Source organism: Glycine max, chromosome 20 (assembly GCF_000004515.6).
Source record: "Glycine max cultivar Williams 82 chromosome 20, Glycine_max_v4.0, whole genome shotgun sequence".
Taxonomy (NCBI): domain Eukaryota; kingdom Viridiplantae; phylum Streptophyta; class Magnoliopsida; order Fabales; family Fabaceae; genus Glycine; species Glycine max.
Genome location: NC_038256.2, coordinates 24,455,835 through 24,476,163, shown reverse-complemented (window position 1 = coordinate 24,476,163; position 20,329 = coordinate 24,455,835). Strand labels below are relative to the sequence as shown.

Here is a 20,329-nt window from a genome sequence, read left to right as displayed (position 1 = left end):
CATTAACAATAAAATATTTAAATAATTACATTTGGCTAAGGAAAAACTTAAATGAGGATATGTTAGGACAATTGTTTCTATTATGATCATGTTGCTGGCAAAGTCCACATTTTTTTCTACTTGCCCATTCATTTTCGTCTTCGTCCATCTCAGTAGGAATGCGAGTTGAAACGGGACGACCCTTTGTAGTCCTCTTTCTCCTTTGATCAGGACCCCACTGATCTCCTTCATATTCTTGCCACATTGATTTGTGTGACAGTAAATCAAAGGAGTTGTTGTAGATGTGCAAAATGTGTTGTAAAGTGAATAGCATCGGCACATAGGTCATGGGATCAATATTGACAAATTTACAGGCAGCCATGACGTGAGAACACGGTAAGTGTTTAGCCTGATATTCACCACAATCACACTCTTAGGATAGTAACATTACTCTAAACCTTCCAGGTGGTCTGGGTGTTGAAGTGGGGATTGAGTCTCTGTTATAATAAAAGTGTGATTGTGTCTGTCGAATTCATTTACAATGTGTATATTAGATTCTTGTTGACCGTTATTCATTGCATCGAAGACGACTTCAGAATACTGTGAGCCGAAGTTGATCATTGCCTGAGTTTGTCGACCTCTATTAGCAAAGAGTTGTGCGGTCTTGAAATACGTCTCCTCAACCAATGATGACACCGACAATATCTTGTGTTTTTGAACATGGAATTAACAGACTCCGACAAATTGGTAGTCATATGTCCCCAACGTTTCCCCTCATCAAAACATTGTACCCATTTTTGTTTGGGTAATTGATCAAGCCATTCAGCTGCACTTGACTTATTCGCACGGATATCCCCAAGATGTCGCCAGTGCATCTTCTCCGTGTATGCGTAACCTATAAATATTCAATCAATCTATTATGTTATAAAATTTGATTGAAAGAAAAGTTTAACGAATAAATAAAATAGATTCTCACCAGCTAACATGAGTGGTTTCTTTAAATGTTTGCAGTTTGAGTTACCGCGAAGAAAGTTTTGTGCATTGTGGTGCAGGCAAAAGAAATGGGATGTGTCCTGGACCCATAAGTTACTTGGGTTGTTGTAGGCACTTATAATTGAGGGGTGTTGGTTTGAAATGAGAGAAATGTTAATTTGCGGAGTAACATGTCTTCTCAAATTCTCTAGAAAAAACCCCAAGCTGAAGTTGTCTCCCCTTCTACAATGGCGTAGGCAATCGGGAAGATATGGTTAGCTCCATCTTGTGCGGTATCTATCAACAGTATGCCAGTATACTTCCCATATTCCCATAAAGCCATGTACCATCTACTTGTACTATGGGTTTGCAATATGCAAAGCCATTAATGCATAGACCAAATGACCAAAAGACACGTTTAAACAATCTTTTGCCCGGTACTATTTCTCCTCCCTCATACACGGATCCTGTTTGAGCAGCGACCACAGTCCCGGGAACACAAGATTGCAAAGCTCCCAAAAGTTTTGGCAGTTTGGCGTATGATTCTTCCTAGTTTCCATAAATCATCTCCAACGCTTTTTGCTTTGCTAACCATGTCTTCTTGTAGGATGGGGTATAATTCATGAACGTTTTGATATCTGCAATCAACGTCTTGATGGAGACGGTTGGGTTTGTTTTGACAATTGGTTGGATGATTTGTGCTATGACGTGTTTGATAATCCATTTTTTATGCCTCTTTGAATTGCATGCGCCCAAGCTCCATGTACAACCATTTTCATGCAATTTATACACGAAGTTTACCCTTCTCTAGTCAAAGTAAATTATTCTGCAATCAAAAGGATTTCTGATGTTGTATTCTTTAACTACTCGAATACATTGTGTTTTTTCATCGAAGGTCATGCCAACCTCGAGTGCACCGATTGGTGGTTGTACATTATGTTGCTGATGAACAAAATGGTGTCGATCAATGTAGTGTAGTAGGTGGTCAAAGTTCAAGTCACTGGACACCTAGGTTGGTGATATTGCAACGGAGGTGACGGAGGTGTCGCTGCTTTGGTCATCGCTTTGGTCATCACTTTGGTGATTAATGTGATCAAAGAAATGTTGATCCTGATCCTCACTAAAATCATCCATGTTTTCATCATGAAATCGTATAATGGGATCTTCGTTAGCAATGGGATGTTCTTCTCGATTTGATGTTTCCGTTTGTGGTAGCTGTGAAGGTGGCGTAAAGGGGGATGAAGGATGGTTTTGTTGGTCAAAGGAGGTTTGTTGGGCATAAAAAAAAGAATCATTTCCGAATAATAGTGGTGTGTATGAAGTATAAATGTCAAAGGGGTCTTGTGCTGAGATTGTTGGATGAAGATACTAGATTATTGAGGTCTATGTTGTTGTACGGTAACTGTAACTGTTGTGGAGGCGGTAATTGTAGTTGTGGACATGAGGGTTGTGGAGACGATGGTTGTGATTGAGGAATAAGGTTAGTAACAACATAGAATTCGGTAGAATTCAATTGTGGATTCTGGAGAATTGTTTCCATCGCGCCTCTGAGATCATCATTGTCAAGTAGTTGTGCTGAAATAAAACGTGTATGACCCAGATGAAATGAAATGGGGACACAAAATAACAATTGAGCAACTTTTTCAGTTGCTCGAGCAGGGAGACGATTGTTAATTTTTCAAATGAATTGTGTAAACGTAATAGAACGACTAACGTAAAAAAATATTGGGCTCGCAGATGTGTACATCGATCCTTGAACTGGGTCGTCTACAATGTGATCATTATGGTAAATGATGGTCACAATTTATTTAGGTGGAGCCATGGTGGTGCTTATGGGATATGAGTGGGAATAGTGTGAGAGTTACAAATCGAGTTTTGTTTTGTGAGAAAGTTATTGTGTGTGATATGTTATTGTCAAATGGTGATATTATATATAGGTTGAGAAAGGTTAGGTGGGAGAGTTAGGTTGGAAGGTTAGGTGGGAGAGTTAGGTGGCAAAGTTAGTTACGAGGGTTAGATGAGAGGGTTAGGTGGCAAAGTTAGTTATGAGGGTTAGGTGGGAGCGATAAGTGGAAAAGTTAGGTAAGAGAGTTAGATCGGAAGTTTAGGTGGGAGGGTTAGGCAACAAAGTTCGTTATGAGGGTTAGGTGGGAGGGTTAGGTAGGACATTCAGTGCATGTGAGTAAATATTGTGCAACTGCGGAATAGTATACACATGTGAGTGAACAATGTGCAACCCCACACATTAATATACATGACAGACTGTTCGTTTCATCATGATTGTTGACCGCAGTGTTCCGCATCACATGCTAAGGCCACACAAATTGTTCAGAAACATGTTAACGGGATAAACGTACGCATGTGAGTGAATAGTGTGCAACACCACACTTTAATGGGGTTGTCGGTGCATATGAGGGTTAGGTCTGACATTGCTCTACATCTCTGAAATCATGCATGTGTAGACTATTATTACTGAAGTAAATTGAAAATAACAACTTCAAAGCATGCAACAACTACAACTACATAATAAAGACTGAGAAAAACTTCAACGCAATACAACAACAAAATATGTTAAATTATTCATTCAAATTTCAGGGAATTGTCCAGCTTCTGCTCCATGTCGGCCCAACTTAGGTCATTAACTTGAGTAGGTGATAATGAATTATGAACATCAACTTTAAGTTCCATACATATTACACTTGTCATATTGACAAATGTATGAAACATGCACAAAACACCTTCTTCGTCAATAATTTGAATTGCCTTATATTGAACTTCACCATTGAATTCATATACAGGACAACAATACCAAAGGGCATTAATTATAGGCGTAACACCATTACCTGTAATTGATGATTGTATTGTGGTGATTATATTTGACAGCGTCATTGTTGGATTCAAGAGTAATGATTTTGTCTTGTGACCTCTGAAAACTGCATTTGAACTTGAACTTTGAATGATTTCACCATTGATATAAACGTACGTACAAATAGGCTCTGACCTCATTGTTTTCCCTCTCTGTTTCCTCTCACAATTTGATTTGACACAACTATGCAAAGTGTTGGGTGATACGGTACGTTTATATATGCAATCAATCACGGGTCCATGGTTCACGTGCATTAGAATCTCGGTGCGTCACACTACCATAATCGTGTTAACGTGCTTTGGAATCTCGAGGCCTTACAAAGAGACAAATTATAAATGTGATTTGGAATCTCGAGGCATTACAATTACATTAAGTGTAATGTTGAGGCCATGCAAATTGTTGAGAACCAAGTTAATGCGGTAAACGTACGCATGCGGGTGAACAGTGTGCACACCACACATTATAATTTCAGGAAATTATACAGCTTCAGCTCCATTGATTCAACAGTAACGATTTTGTCTTATCACCATTGATATAAACGTATGCACAAAAATGTAATTGATTCACGTGAATTAGAATCTCGATGCGTCACAGTACCACAATCGTGTTAACGTGCTTTGAAATCTCGAGGCATTACAATTACATTAAGTGTATTTGTGTTTTCAAAACTGAACGCAGTTTAAACCATAAATAGATGGGAGGTGCATGTCAATACCACATTTTCATCACCTAACTTCAAATTTTATATCATTTGTATTCGGTTTACCATTTGACATCATTGTCATGGATCATAAACCTCTATTGCATCATCAACATGTTCATCGTTCACGTACTACGATTAATGACTTAATCACTTCCTATTACCATACAATACCTGAACCAGAACCACAAATTATACCATTATTATCGTGTACCGGGTTCCAACATATTGCCCTAATCAAACAGTGTAAAATTGATCCTGCATTGATCACTACATTGGTTGAACGATGGAGGACTCAGTTTTTTTTCACTCTGATAATTATAATGGACTTCGGCTCCATCAGTTACCAGGGATAAATCACATTCGAAATTGACAACACTCGATAATGTGCATATGTCTCTAAGAAAATAAACGTCGCACCAGTAAAACTGACGTGACATGGACAACTCAGTTTTTTTTTCACTCTGATAATTATAATGGACTTCTGCTCCATCAGTTACCAGGGATAAATCATAGTCCAAATTGACAACTCTCTGTAATTTCCACACGTCTCTAAACAAATAAATGTCACACCAATAAAACTGACATGACATGGACAACTCAGATTTTTTTTTCACTCTCATAATTATAATGGACTTCTGCTCCATCAGTTACCAGGGATAAATCACAGTCCAAATTGGCAACACTATGCAATTTGCACATGTCTCTAAAAAATTAAATGGCTCACCAGCAACACTCTACAATTTGCACATTATGGATCCTTGCAAATATGCTTAAGTGTTCATTTACCCATTCATCTAAATGCACAGTTAACTAGTGACTCACCCAACTATAACCAAATTCTATAAATACCACTACAGTTAAAGACATTTGTAACAATTTCAAATTTTCATCTCAATCCCTACCACAATGTGTCACCTAACTGCATATGTTTGTGTTTACTACAATGACCAAATTTGCAATACTAATGAGGGCATCACCTTCGTTAGTAACAACACAAAAACTTTCATGGTCAACAAGGCCATAACCTTTACATAATTGCTTGAACTTGTTCACCAAAAACTAAACATTGACCCACAACAACATATCCAACATCTCCACTTTCGGTGTCCTATATTTGAGTCAGGACAACGATATATGTACACATCTTTATTCTGCGAGATGATGTTAATGTTCAACAAATATTCAACATTTTTTACAACAATTCATCACTACCATTTGTGGAGTTATTTGCCATAATCTGTCACAATAATAACCCACCAACCAACCAACATGGTTCAACCTCCAATCTTGAGGACTTATCAGATGAATACGAGACTTGTTTGGTCAAAAACCATGATAGTGATACTGACTCTTCTTCTGGGCCCGAAGGAAGTAACATGTCTCCATCACACAAAACAATATTCAAACGGGATTAGTAATCTATGGATCATTCATGTCTTAGTTATTTCTGCATTCATGTCTTAGTTATTTCTGCTTTGAGCTTTTCATGTAGTGTTTTATGCCTGTGTTTAGTTATCAGTTTACATATTGAAATAATTGTTTTCTTTAAATTTAAATTAGCAATTTTCAGTTTACCCACTTATTGCAGTAAGTGACATGACAATTTGCATACATCTCTAAAAATTATGTCTCACTAACAAAACTGACATAAAATGGACAACTCATAATCTCTTTTTTCACTCTGAAAATCATCATGGAAGTCTAACGACTTAATTACAAGGGACAAATTACTACTCCAAATTGATAGCACTCTGTAATTTGCACACATCTCTAAAAATTAAATGTCTCACCAGTAAAATTGACATGAAATGGACAACTCATAATCTCTTTTTTCACTCTGAAAATCATCATGGACGTCTGTTGCATTAATTACATGAGAAAAATCACAGTCCAAATTGACAACACTCTGGAATTTGCACTAGTCTATAAAAAATTAAATGCTTCATCAGCAAAACTGATATGAGATGGACAACTCATAATCTCTTTTTTCTCTCTGAATATCATCATGGACGTCTGCTGCATTAGTTACATGACAAAATCACTGTTCAAATTGACAATAATCTGCAATTTACACTAGTCTCTAAAAAAATTAAATGTCTCACTAGCATAACTGACATGAAATGGATAACTCATAATCTCATAATCTCTTTTTTCACTTTGAAATTATAATGGACGTCTGCTACATCAGTTACTATGGAAAAAGAAACATTGGATCCCAATACACATCAACGTGGCAAAATGCTTATACAACTACAAATAACACAAAACACACTTAATACAAACGCACAATCTCATACATCATACCTTATAAACCAAATTCAATCTTATTACTATGTCATTTTTGGGAGAAACAAGCAGCCAGACCATTGTTAACTCCAGCTTAGCCTTCATTTTTCCAAATGGATCAATCACACACAACTAAACTGGTGTTTATTTTCAAAGTCCCACTCCAACACCAATGCGAGTTCCTAATGATTATTCTTTTGATACACTCAAGCGTAGAATGCACAACACCCTTCAACTAACCAATGATCAATTAGTGGATGAAATCTACTATCGATAACCATTCATAGATGTAGGTCAGCAATATTTTTTTCAATCTTTACTATTGAAAAATGATGATGATGTTTACACAATGTTAATGTGCAATGAGTAATACTCATGTGTTGGTCCTATAGAATTATTATGTACCATCATTAGAACACCAGATGTTATACTCAACATGCTTCAATCAACTATCACTCCTACTCATGATGCAATTATGTATTACAACAGGAAGTGGAACATACCACGTCAAGGTGGGTTTTTGGGTTACTCCTTTACTAGAACAAATCCAATAAAATTTGACATTCCTTCAGGATGTAGCATGGACAAACTCAAGCATTTAATCAAGCAAGTTGCACCTATAGGGGTTCCCCCTTATGGAATTCACGAATCACAATTGGTTAGACGATTATTCATTCGACAACCAGGTCATGCTAAGTATTCGGAAAATTTAATTGAATATGAAATAACAGAATTGAAAAATGAAAAAGACGTGCTAAAAGTGTTAGCACAATCCAACTATTGGAAACGATTCTGCACAATAGAAATTTTGGCTATTTTTAGCAAACCAGTGATCCAAATAGAAGAAGACATGTATCTTGTACAACATATTTCAGATCATCATTAGTTTTGTCATATTTGCGTTGTAATTGTAATTTTTAATATGTTTCATTATTGTTGACCATCATCTCAGTTACTACAATTTGAAATTTTGTCTACGACAGATGTATCAATTATTTTTTCACGATGTTTTTTTAATTTATTTTAATACTACTAACTAATTTTATTATTTTTTAATTATAAGAGCATAACAAAAAAAATCAACAAAACATAAATTTAACTACAGAATTACATATAAAGTAAATAAAAAATTGTACTCTAATTTTATCCAATTTTTATATTTTTCTTTATATGTATATTTCTCTTTAAAAAATTATAAAACAATCATTCATAAATTAATTTAATAATTAATTAATTTTAAAATCAATTAAAAATAATTTTATATAATATAATATTTAATTTTTATAAAATTTTAATTTATAAAAAAAAAGATCAAGAAGGAAAGTCGGAGTGGTCAAACCCAACTTTCGTGAAGCATCCCTCAACTGGTGTAATTTGGGAAAAAATATCAAAGTGATTATTGGTTACTAACATTATAACTGTATAAAAATAAATAAATTATTAATTAATTTATAGATAATAATAAAAATATATATTTTTCTCTTAAAAATGATTATTTCTACTATTGTGACCATTCTCTTAAAAAAAATTGAGCATTGCCTAAAAATAGGTTTTTATCTTGTTTTAATTAGTTCAAAAAATATCATTATATAATTCCTTTTCAAATTAAATATTTGTTACATTAGTCTTATGCAAAATACAAAATTCAAATAAATTATAAGAAATTTTAATGAATTATTTTAATCAATTTAACTTCTTAAGTTAGAGTTCTCTTGATCTTTAAATATACATAATGTCAGTCCTATTTATATTGCAAGTCATTTGGGATTTAAATAATTTAATTTTTTTTAATCCTTATAAAAAATATTCATTTTCTTTAATATTTTTTAAAGTTTTAATTTTCAAACTTTAATTTTTTTTGAATAGTCTTTATTAGTAGTTAATGCAACACGATTTGGCCATCTCCATAAAGGACCGATGCTCGTTAAACATTCAACCATTGGACAAATGTACTTATTAGTTATTAAGCATCGGTACTTATTAAGGGAATTTAAAAATAAAAATAAAAATTTTATATGATAAAAAATAAATAAAAAGCTGATGTAGTGCCACTAGTCATACCAATTTAGTAAAGTTTTAAAGTTGTTGGATTGAAAAAATAATTATTTAAATTAGGGTCAGAGCATCTCTAATAAACATATTTACATGAGTTATGTTTCTTAACTTTTTTTCCATAAATGACATGAAGTTGTTTATATAAGCTTATATAAGCAGTTTAAAATATTTATATTATAAATAATCTATTTTTCAAGTATTAAGTGATTTATAAAATTAAGTTAAAGACGTACTTTATGAACCTTAAACATTTGAGTAAATTTTTGTATAAAATTTAAATTTATATAAAATTATAAAACTCAAAAAATTAAAATAAGCAACTCATCTATATAACTATACATCCTTTACTTAACATTTTAGTCCCTCATTTTATATGGATTTCCACTTCTCTAGTCCCTTAAAAATATTTGGGCCAATTTTAATCTCCAATAAATTTGTTCATTTCATTTTTAGTCTATGTCATTAATTTGGATTGTTAAGGGACAACTAAATATCTATGGAGGTATGTGATGTGGCATGCCATGTCGAGGAAGTAGGTATCATGTGACATTCTTTTTTATTTTTTAAATTGTCAAAAAAATTCTTTATTTCTGTTTTTAATTTTTCAAAGAGAATAATTTAACTATTTTTAATCCCTAAAAAAATATTCACACTTTTTTTTGTTAAGTGAATAAAAGAGTCAAACTATTTTTGAGGGGTTAAAAATAAAAAAAATGACAAATGATTGTGAGGTCATATATAATTGTGCACATGATATGTGATGTCACATGTCTACATGGATAGCACATTATTGTTTAGCAGTTCAAAGTAGTTCAAAATAATCGTAGGGACCAAAAATGAGGAAATAAAAGTAAAAATTCAAATAAAATGAGAAACTAAAAAGTAAAAATCCAAAGGACAAATTTATAGGACTAAAACGGGCCAAAATATTTTTGAGGGATTAAAAGTAAAAATCCAAATAAAATGACAAACTAAAAAATTAATTAATTCAAAGATATTTGATAAATATATCTTTCTTCCAATCAAATAAACGTTATAATTGAAAATCCAGTGAATTTGATTTCATACTTTCTCCCAAATCAAATAATTAAGATATAAAATAATCAATTTTTAAAAAAAATATGTTATACTATTGATTTTTCTTATATAATCAATTAAATAATCTTTGTTCTAATCTAAATCAAATAATAAATATATCAAATAATCAAACTATGATTATTCGATATTTAACGTTAAATAATTCAAATTTGAACAGTTTCCCTTGATTATGTTATTTTAAAAATAAAATTTGCAATCATAACTAATTCATCTAATCAAATTAAAATAAGATTGGTGCGCCCGTTTTCTTATTTAAATAGTTATTATAAATACACATTAATTATAATTAGTGCAACTGAATGCATAATTTTTTATTTTATTTAAAAAAGTCGTATGACTATCTTTTCCTTAGAATGAGAGGGAAATCCTCATGTATATTCATTTAAGTAATAAGATATTTAAGTCATTTAGCTAATAAGTTTAGAGCCCGTTTGTTATAAAAAAAATCCTGAAAAAAAATCTTATGAAAAATTAAATAAAAAAAAATTTTTTTTAGTTATTTTAAATAGTTCTGGAAAAAAACGTACTATTATAACTAGCTTTAAAAATAAAAATTCAAAATTATAACCAAACAAAAAATAGATCTATTTTTTTATTAAAAAAAACTAATCTCCAATTTTATTAACTAAGTGACCTTTTTTTTCTCTTTCACACACTCTTTCCAATACCGCGATTCAATTTTATTCGCTATATTCACTATACTGGCAAAACAAATTACTTAAATCTGCCAAAATGGATTGTTTTTCCTGAACCTAAGTTATTATGCATTGCATGATTCCACATCAATGAAAATAATCTTCATACGATGATCATAATAATAATAATAATAATATAAAATTATTTTTTAATTAAAAATTATTTTTTATATTTTCTTTCAAAAATAATTTTTTTAAAAATAAGGCAAAATTATAAATTTGATCTCTTATAATTAATTCAGGAATTTAATCCCCAATTTTTAATTAGAGACACGAAATTAATGTTCAATAAATGTTATGTCATGTGATGATCAACGTCCAATCAAAAACATAACACATGATGAACGTTGACAAGTAACTGTTAAAGTTCAACTTTGAGGTTAGAAACTAAAATATAACTACAAAAAAAAACTAGAAACTAAATTCACAAATTAAATTATTAGTGAATCAAAATCGAATTCTAAGATAAATAATAAGGAGATCAAATTTATAATTTTACCTAAAAATAACGAGTGAGATATCAACATTGATTATGCAAACTTATCATATTGACAAGCAGACTTAAAAAAATATATAAAAAAATTAGTTTGATACTCAATAAAAATATTAATTAAATTCATTTTTTTTCTTGATTTAATATAAAAAGTATTATTTTCCTTGAATATTCTTAATCTTGTTTATTGCAAATATCTATCCAAATTTGAATTTAAGTATATTTTAGAATGATGACATTAAATAGAATTAAATTTATTAAAATTTACTTATAATCCAATTCACTAAACTTGCATATTTAATGCATAAATGTACAATCCGTTGCGGGTCATAAAAGATTCTGCTTCCCTGCTTTTATTCCCGAAGCAACACATAACCCATTTAATACCTACCTTTCTTACACTGACTAGACCTATTTGACCAAACTGCTGCAGTTTTCTGGTTCTTCTGCTCTGTGAGGCTTGTCAAACCTCTAATTGGATTTATTAGGCTGGAATCAGTTTAGGACAAAACTTCAATTAGGTGATGGCATTTAATGAATTTCTTTGTTTAGCATACTACTAAGCTGAAAACCTAAATCTGATTGATGAACCCCTATGGTACTCTATCTAAGTTTTCCCCATCTTTTTAACTCGATCGCTTTTCTCTGTTCTTTAACTGAGGTTAGGATAATTACATTTTAAGCTTTTTACCTCTCCAGTGGACTAATTTCTATCATCTGAGTCAATATGGTATGGCAGTGGCAGTGACAGTGATTATGGAAATCATACAACACTTACAAATCCACAATATTGAAAAGCTTAATCCTACCATGTGATTTTTCAATACATGTACATGACATGTCTTGCTACAAAGTCATACTGATTAAATCAATCCATACACAACCCTCTCAAAATATTACCAAACCTGTATCAGTCCTAATTGTTAGCAACTGCCAATCAGTCCTACATATGTCATATGTGACAAGAACAGAAGTTTACTAAACTTCAATTAGAAGCTTCCAAATTCCTCAGTCAGCCTGTCATTTTGTTTAACTGAAAAACAATTAAGATGATGTGTAAGAGTCAAGATAATAGAACCATGATTATCACTATGCAAGAGACAATGACAGCTTTATATGCAGAGATCATCAACCAAACTTCGTATTTGTTATCATAGCAAAGTGTAAGCAAGAGTTCCCAATTTTAGTTAACATGTTTATCATTCACACTCTGTTAACCCCCTTTAACACTTGTGAATGTGTTCTTAATGACATGGGCATCCTTGACATACTCAGCATCACTTTATACACATCAAATAATGACTTGAGTACATATAATACAATGCCTATCTAAATTATCTTCACAATGCAATAAACTGTGCATTCTTAATACATGTGCATCCTTGACATACTCAGCACCACCTTATACGTATCAAAATAATTATTGGAGTACATATAATACAATGCCTATCTAAATTATCTCTACAAGGCAATAAACTGTGCTAAGAAATTTCGATGATAATAAAGTAAAAAGCAGCACTTAATATATAAACAGTTTAAAATTTATACCTTTAATATAGATCTGACCATTGCATTCCTGTGATCCACAGTAGCAGCTATTACTCCTATCGTTGATAAATTTTCCCTTGGAATTATAATCAAAACTCAGCTCTCTACCAGCAGGAATGTCCTTTGCAGCAAACAGCATTTTGTGAGGAAGATTCTTGTCATCATGATCATACATAACATCTTTGACATGGAGATTCGGAGAACAGCTATGATTTATAAATCTTCCAATGTTTCCACATTTTGTTGCATCGATGAAGCCCTTTCCAACACCTGCAAAAGCAAACTGCAACTTTAAATGAAATCCAGACACAAAAGGCATAAATCATGGTTCATGAACACATACCCGTGTGAAATAAATAGTCATCATCAACATCTATACTCAATCCACTTTGTCTACTGTCCCGGACTTCTCCAATGTACTCACATACAAAGCTTCCAGAGGGAATGAAAGAGCGTGTTCTAACACCCCAACCTTTCAATTCTGTCATGAAGATTTCCAGTTGGAACTGGATCCCATGCTGGCTTACTCGGTTGATGCAAGAAGAGGAGCACTTGCAAGAAGGGCCACATTCATAAATAAGCAATGATCCCATGGGAGAAGCAAGTCTTTTTTTACAATCATATGCCATTATCCCACCATTCTTAATAATGCAAACACATTTGTCACAGTTCACACATCCATCTTCACAATCACAGCCACACGGAATCGTTGCCTGGTTGAACTTATCTGAATAGATGCTCTTAACAATGTAGTAAAAGGATTTGGGTATATGAACACAATTTGTTAATGTCACCACCCGAATAGGAAATTTTTCTTTTCCTTTTGAAAGATCGTTAACTCGAACAACATCCTTTTGGACTACACTTCCTCTGGATTTGTGTCTGTTTCTTGGCCTAGAACTTGCAAGTTGTCTTGAACTGTCATCATTGCCCATAACATCATCTTTGAGGGCAACACAACTTTGGGGTTGCTCTGAAATCCTATTCAGTGTAAACTTGAACACAAGTTTTCCAAGTTTCCCTCTTTCTTCAGTCATCTTATCCACTAAATACAAGCCATCATAAACATACAAGTAATCGAAATTGCTGCCAACTTCAAACTTTTTACAAAATTTCAGTATAACCCTCACAGGACTTTTTGTATCCATGCTATTCTTCAGAGCCAAATTTCCCCCTTGCAACTTCTGATCCTGAATAGAAACATTACTCTTAACATTGGGATTTCCTCCATGACCACTGTAAACCAAGGTACCATTGGATTTCCTAGCATTATCGTATCGATTGGTTACAACAATGCTTGTGGCCAACGAGTTCTTGCCTGTTCCCATATAATCAATACCATTCCAAAACTGCCGATGGAGGCCAATGACATTGAGTTCCACCCTACTTTGAAAGATGTCACCTACCTCGATGCCTACTACATGTCCCACATGCTTTTTATCGTTCTCCCATTGATGCTTTTGTCTCATCATCATTGCTGCTTCCATCATAGCTTTAGTCTTCGCCATTAAATTCACAGGTTGAGACGCTTTATACTGATGATTGAGCTTGTCAACTAAGTTTCTAAACGTCGCCAATGCTTGTTTGACCTTCCTGTGTTTTACAGACACTTCCATCCTTTTCTTGTCAGACAAAGGGGTAGGAGACCATTCTTCATGCCTTCTCCCAGAAGACTTTGAATTATCCATTTCTGTACTCCCAATTTACAGATAAAAACAATGCATCAGAAATATACACGAATGGTACCACAACTAATAAAAGAGTTTACAATATAGAAACCATGAGGTATAAATAAATAATAATAACAAAAATCACATTCACATGTCCCACAAAAAAATTGAAAAAAAAAATGAAAGAAAAAAAAAACATTAAAGCATGAGTGGTAACGGTAAGTATTTAAATGCTGAAAATTGGAAGAAGAAATAGAAAGGGTTCGAAATTAAAAAACTTTATCAAAAAAAAAAAAAGAACGCTTGAGCCTTGAAATATGACAATACTAAATGAAAAGTCATGAAAATGAAATATTAAAACCGGAAAGGATGGTTTCAGAAATTGACAAACAACAGAACTTAAACAATCACAGAAAAAACAAAAAAAACTTTCCGACCACAAGGAACAAAAATTCCGACCACGATGAGCATTCAGTGCACAAAACAGTGAAACAAGAATGCAAAAATCATAAACTTCACCAAAAAAAAGCAAAACTTTGACGAAAATAGAAAAAGAAAGAAACCACCCCAAAGAGAAACTAGTAAAGAGAGAAGCAGAACAGAGAAAAAAAAATGAAGTTTTCCGACCACAAGGAACAAAATTTCCGAGCACAAGGAGCATGCAATGCACAAAGCAGTGAAACATGGATATCATAAACTTCATGAAGAAAAAGCAAAACTTCGAAGAAGAAAAAACACCCCAAAGAAAAACAAGTAAAGAGAGAAACAGAACAGAGAAAAAAAAATGTAGTAAAACACTCGGAGAAATCACAACCCTTTTGTTGTTAGTTGATGAACTAAAGAGATTAAGAAATGGAAACGAAAACTGTAAAAAGATAGAAACTAAAAAAACAAATACTTACCCTTCTTGAATGCTTGAAAGAGCAAAACTTATTCAGTACTATACTGGAGAAAAGAAAAGACACCGACGAAGAAAGAAGATACAGTCTCGTCTCACTGGGCAATGGTAATAAAATAGAATCTGACACACCGAGATAAATTTGTTATTGAAATCATTCACAATGTTTAATTGATAGAAACATATTTGTAGTATAATATATATATATATATATATATATATATATATATATATATATATATATATATATATATATATATATATATATATTTTGTCTTTCCACCCGGCTGGTATTCGAAAAATATAAAAAGTGATAGAAATATATCTAGACGTTAATAATATATTATGATTAATTATTATAATTTTAAAAAAATTATAATGATTATCACAAAAATTTGGGAGCTATATCACATTGGTAGGTGTTTACTTCAGTTGTATATTTTTAAGGTTCATTAATAGGGGTAAGTAAACAGGCTCAGATCCATGGACTGGCCCGCAGTCCGCGCGAGTTACGGACCAATTATTTTAAATGATCAATGATTATGTCATATTTTTTATTTTGCCCTGCTTAACCTGCGGACTATGCGAGTTTGGCCTGCGGGATCCGTGGGTTGCCCGCAGCCCGCATTAGGTTTTATTTGTGTGACCAAAAAGATAAGTGATAACAGGCTTTACTTTTTGATATTTTCTCTATCTTTTTTCTTTTAATCTATCATTTTCATATCTGCAAGTCATAAATAATAAAAATATCAATTCTTATCATTTAAGCTAAAAATAATTGTTAAATAAATATTTTTAAAGATATTTCGATATATTTTTATTATAAAAAATAGCTCACATCATATTTAACAGTTATCATTGTAGCAGACTAAGAACACTTTTTCTCTACCACGCATTCACGCACACGCACAAGTCATACGACTATTTCCCTTACAAGAAAAACAAAACGTTACTCACTCACGCAGTCACGCGACACACCAGCACAGCCTCGACCCACCACCACCGTGCTACCACGCGAAGTACATCTCTTCTCTCCATAGAATTTGTTTTTATCCTATTTTTGTTTGGACTAATTCATTGTTGTTGTACTCTTAAATGTGGAGATGGAGAAGACTCAAACTACTTCAAATATGGAATCATTTGTTGTTAGAGATGTTTAAATTTCATATTTTAGATTTATTGCTTGGATTTTCTTTTTTTAAGACATTATTTATTTTATTGATGTAATTGACTAATTATTGAAATTTTATTTACATATGTATTGAACTTAATTTGATTGTATTGTATTTTTATTAAAATTAAAATTCTTTTAAAACTAGGCCGGGCCCGTTTGACCCGTGGGGTCCGTGGGGCGGAGACAGGCCAATTTATTTTGTCCGTGTAAGAAGTGGGATGGACTGGCCCGGTCCGCTGCCAATGCAGGCGGGCCTTACGCAGGGCAGACCGGCCCGCTAACCCACCCCTATTCATCAACAGTTGAGACATACATAAAATATTACCAATGGAAGTGAATTTGTATTGCTTTGGCAAATTCTTTTTACTTTTCTTCAACTACAAAAAAAAAAAAAAAAATCAATCATTTGGTTAACTTTTAAATAAATGTTATCAACACAGAAGAAGGAAAAAAGAAATTTTACTGTAAAATGATATAAAAAAATCATTGTTTATGTTTAATCAAATACTATTTATTTAATTGTTTTTTATAAAAAAATTTATGATAAAATATTTGTGTCTATTAGTATATGCATCTAGTGACATTAAATTACAAATTATAATAAAAGCTTGTTAATTTTTAATTTTTTTTATAAATTATACACAATTATTATTTATTGACTGATCATTTAAAAAATCATAACCTTAAAAAAATCATTCCAAAGAAAGTGAGTATTTTTTACAAATTAAAAGTGTCATTGCAATCGTAATTATCCTTAAAATTTATTCATGGATATAATTTAACCATAATGCTTTACAATAAGTATTTTTTTTTTACTTGAACCTTTCATCAAAAGAGTGTAAAAAAATTATTTATAGTTTATAAAACGAGTATTTTTTTCTTTTAGACTCGATTTAATTTATGAGTTTGTTAAAAAAAAATTGTCGCAATCATTATAAATTTTTTCAAATTATAATAATTAGTCATAATCTACTATTAACATTTGAATATATTTGTCACGCTTTTTATACTTTCGAGGATTAAATTTTGTATTTTTATCTTTTTATGACGCATTTGTCAACGGGATAGGAAAACAAAGAGTAAAAAAAATATTATATGACAAATATACCCCTATGTTAGCCATTAGAGATGGTCACGTTGACAATCATTTCAATGACAAATTTGTCTCTTTGTGCCACGTAGGCTATTTTATTAACGGTTACTTACAGAAGTTAACGACCGAATATATTTGTCACACTTTTTACACTTTTGGAGACTAAATTTTATATTTTCATCTTTCAGAGATGCATTTGTCAGCAAATTATACATTCAGGGACAAAAGTAACTATTTATCCTAACTAAAATGAAATGCCAAAGTTTCAACTTCGAGAATAAGAATAACTAGTATTTATATCTCTAGTTCATTCCTGTGGCAACCTAGGGTCACTACGGGATGTCAATAAAAAGGATAAAAAGAGATTTTTAAAAAAGAAAAATGGGGAGAGTCGCCATCAACGTTTATTTAAGAAAAACTTCGAAAAAACAAAAAAGGATAAGGAATGGTCTACGGTTTGAGAAAAAATGATTCGAGAGTCGTTTACACACGGGAAAGTTATTAACACCCCACACGTTCGTCATGAAGAGGCCAACCTTTAATCAAGTGTGCTAAAAATAATGTGACTTTTTAATTATTTATTTTCTTTTAATTATTTATTTTTCCTTAAGAGGCCAACATGATTATTTAGCACCCCACGCCCCCGTCATGACTTTTTGTTTATTTAGAAAAAGAAAATGAATTTTTATTTTTTAGGGAAAAAAGGGATTTTATGTTTTTTTGTTTTTTAGGTCGACAAGAAATTTGTCATCGCTCCTACATATCCTCGGGTGCAATGAGAAAATCATACTTACGTTTAGTTCTTTGGGTAAAAAATATTTTGTGTTGGGTTGATTTTTTTTTTTGAAAGATTTGTTTTGATTGCGTGACAAAGAGTCATTAAAGCGTTGAATCTTAAAACGATGTTAAATTTTAAGAAAACAACAAAGAGAATCGCTTGAGACATTCAACATTGAAGCGATCTCAAGTAATTTGCAAATTTTGTGGGAAAAAAAGGAGAATTGAGTGATTATTTGTTTGTGGAGAAAAGAGGAAATCTCTTTTGTAAAGTCAAGCAAGTCAGAAATCCAACATGGCTTTCACGAAATTTAATTCACACGTTATTCTGATGAACTTATTTTGCTTCCTCAGAATTCGTGCCTCTCCTTTTTTATTTGCTATTTGTTTTCTCTTGTTTCCGACTACTTCTTTTCTTCCTTGTAATTGTGTGTGTATAATTATATGTATACCTCCTTCTTTTATACTATTTCTTCTCCTTCTATCCTTTATACTTATTTCCCTTTTTATTATTAATTTTTTCTGTTTTAGTTTTGTTTTTTCTTTCCTATTTTGGTTTTTTTTCCTTATTTTCTTTCTTTCCTTTTGTTTCCCTTTTCTTTCTTTCTTTTCCCCCTTTTTTTATGTTCTTTCTTTCCCTTTTTCATTTTTATTTCCTTTATTTCTTTTTGTTCTTTCTCTTTTTTTTTTATTTGTTCTTTCTTTCCCCGTTTACTTTTGCTTTCCTTTTTTTTTTTGGTTTTCTTTATTTCCTTTTTTCTGTTCTTTTTTTTCTTTTTTATTTTCTTCCTTCTTTTTTAATATTTTTTAGTTTTATTTATTTTTTAATCTTTTTTTTATTTATTTATTTATTATTTTTTATGTATATTTTTTTTGTGTTTTTATGGACAGAATTAGGGTCGGATAATTACATTAAGTTTGATTTATAAAAAATATTTGTAATATATAAATCATATTATTACTAATGCTCATAATTAAAAAATATATTTAAATATATAAATCTTGAAAAACTTATTCAATTGAAATATCAATTTTAATAGAAAAATAACACTTGTGAGCTATCTCATATATTTTATATATTTAAATATATTTATTAATATATTTAAAGGATCAATCTGTCACGGCCTTGCATTTTTCATATTTTGTAGTTCTTAATGTTATTTTTCTATTAAAATTGATGTTTCAATTGATAGTTTGAGATAGCTGAGAGATAAATTTTTAGATACTTGTGAGGATATGTATTGTGTGAAACAAACAACTAAAAAGAAAAGATGGTTAATATTGAGAATATTTAATAGAGAAAGAGTTTTTAACGTTTATAAATGATTTTGACTATTTTGCATAATTATTATTTTGCGGTTTCATATTATATTATTTTTTGGGGTTATTTTTTTACAAGTTTTAAATTTAGAGACACAACATATATCCGTTGACCAAAAAATATTATGTTTATTTGAAAGTACTTAATACTATATTTAGAATTATTAGATGAAATCTCGCCTAAAAGATGTAGCATGTGATAAATATTGGGAATATTTAACAGGGAACGAGTGACCAGAATAAGAGTCATACTATTTAAATTGTATTTTTTAATCTACTTTTTACATTTATGAATGTTTTGAATACTTTGCAGAATTATTAAATTGCGAGTATCATTTGATACTTTATTGTTTATCGAGGGTTATTTCTAGCATTTTTATAAATTTAGAGGTACAATATTTATTTGTTGACAAAAAAACATTTTATTTATTTTAAAGCGCTTATTACTATATTGAGAATTATCAATAGAAATCTCACCTGAAAAAAGTTAACATATGATGAATCCTGAGAATATTCAATAGATAGAGTGACGAGAGTGAGAGTTTTACTATTCAAATTGTATATTCTTTAACATTTAAGAAAGATTTTGAACACAATGCAAAGTTATTAATTAGTGGTATGCTATTTATATATAGTTTTTTTATTTTGGGAAAAATTTAAGTCCCACATCGACTAAAAATAAAATCAAATTAAAATATATAA

General features: G+C 31.3%; 1 protein-coding gene across 1 annotated transcript; it reads right to left on the bottom strand.

The window, feature by feature from the left end:
* Window positions 1-11,937: 11,937 nt before the first annotated feature.
* On the bottom strand, window positions 11,938-15,419 carry LOC100807574 (histone-lysine N-methyltransferase, H3 lysine-9 specific SUVH5). The gene is made up of 4 exons (XM_003556813.4): window positions 15,268-15,419; window positions 13,039-14,385; window positions 12,696-12,965; window positions 11,938-12,180 (listed from the first exon to the last, which is right to left on the bottom strand). The coding sequence occupies exons 2-4, from the start codon at window positions 14,381-14,383 to the stop codon at window positions 12,137-12,139; spliced, it is 1,659 nt and encodes a 552-aa protein (XP_003556861.1). The 5' UTR covers window positions 14,384-14,385; window positions 15,268-15,419; the 3' UTR covers window positions 11,938-12,136.
* Between the last annotated feature and the right edge of the window lie 4,910 nt (window positions 15,420-20,329).

What these genes read in the sequence shown, in the direction of transcription:
- LOC100807574 (XM_003556813.4), bottom strand. Translation starts at nt 14,383, where the DNA reads ATGGATAATTCAAAGTCTTCTGGGAGAAGGCATGAAGAATGGTCTCCT. An exon ending in TGACTATTTATTTCACACGG is followed by an intron (nt 12,966 to 13,038) that starts GTATGTGTTCAT and finishes TTGCTTTTGCAG; the next exon opens with GTGTTGGAAAGGGCTTCATC. An exon ending in TGGTCAGATCTATATTAAAG is followed by an intron (nt 12,181 to 12,695) that starts GTATAAATTTTA and finishes ATTGTTTTTCAG; the next exon opens with TTAAACAAAATGACAGGCTG.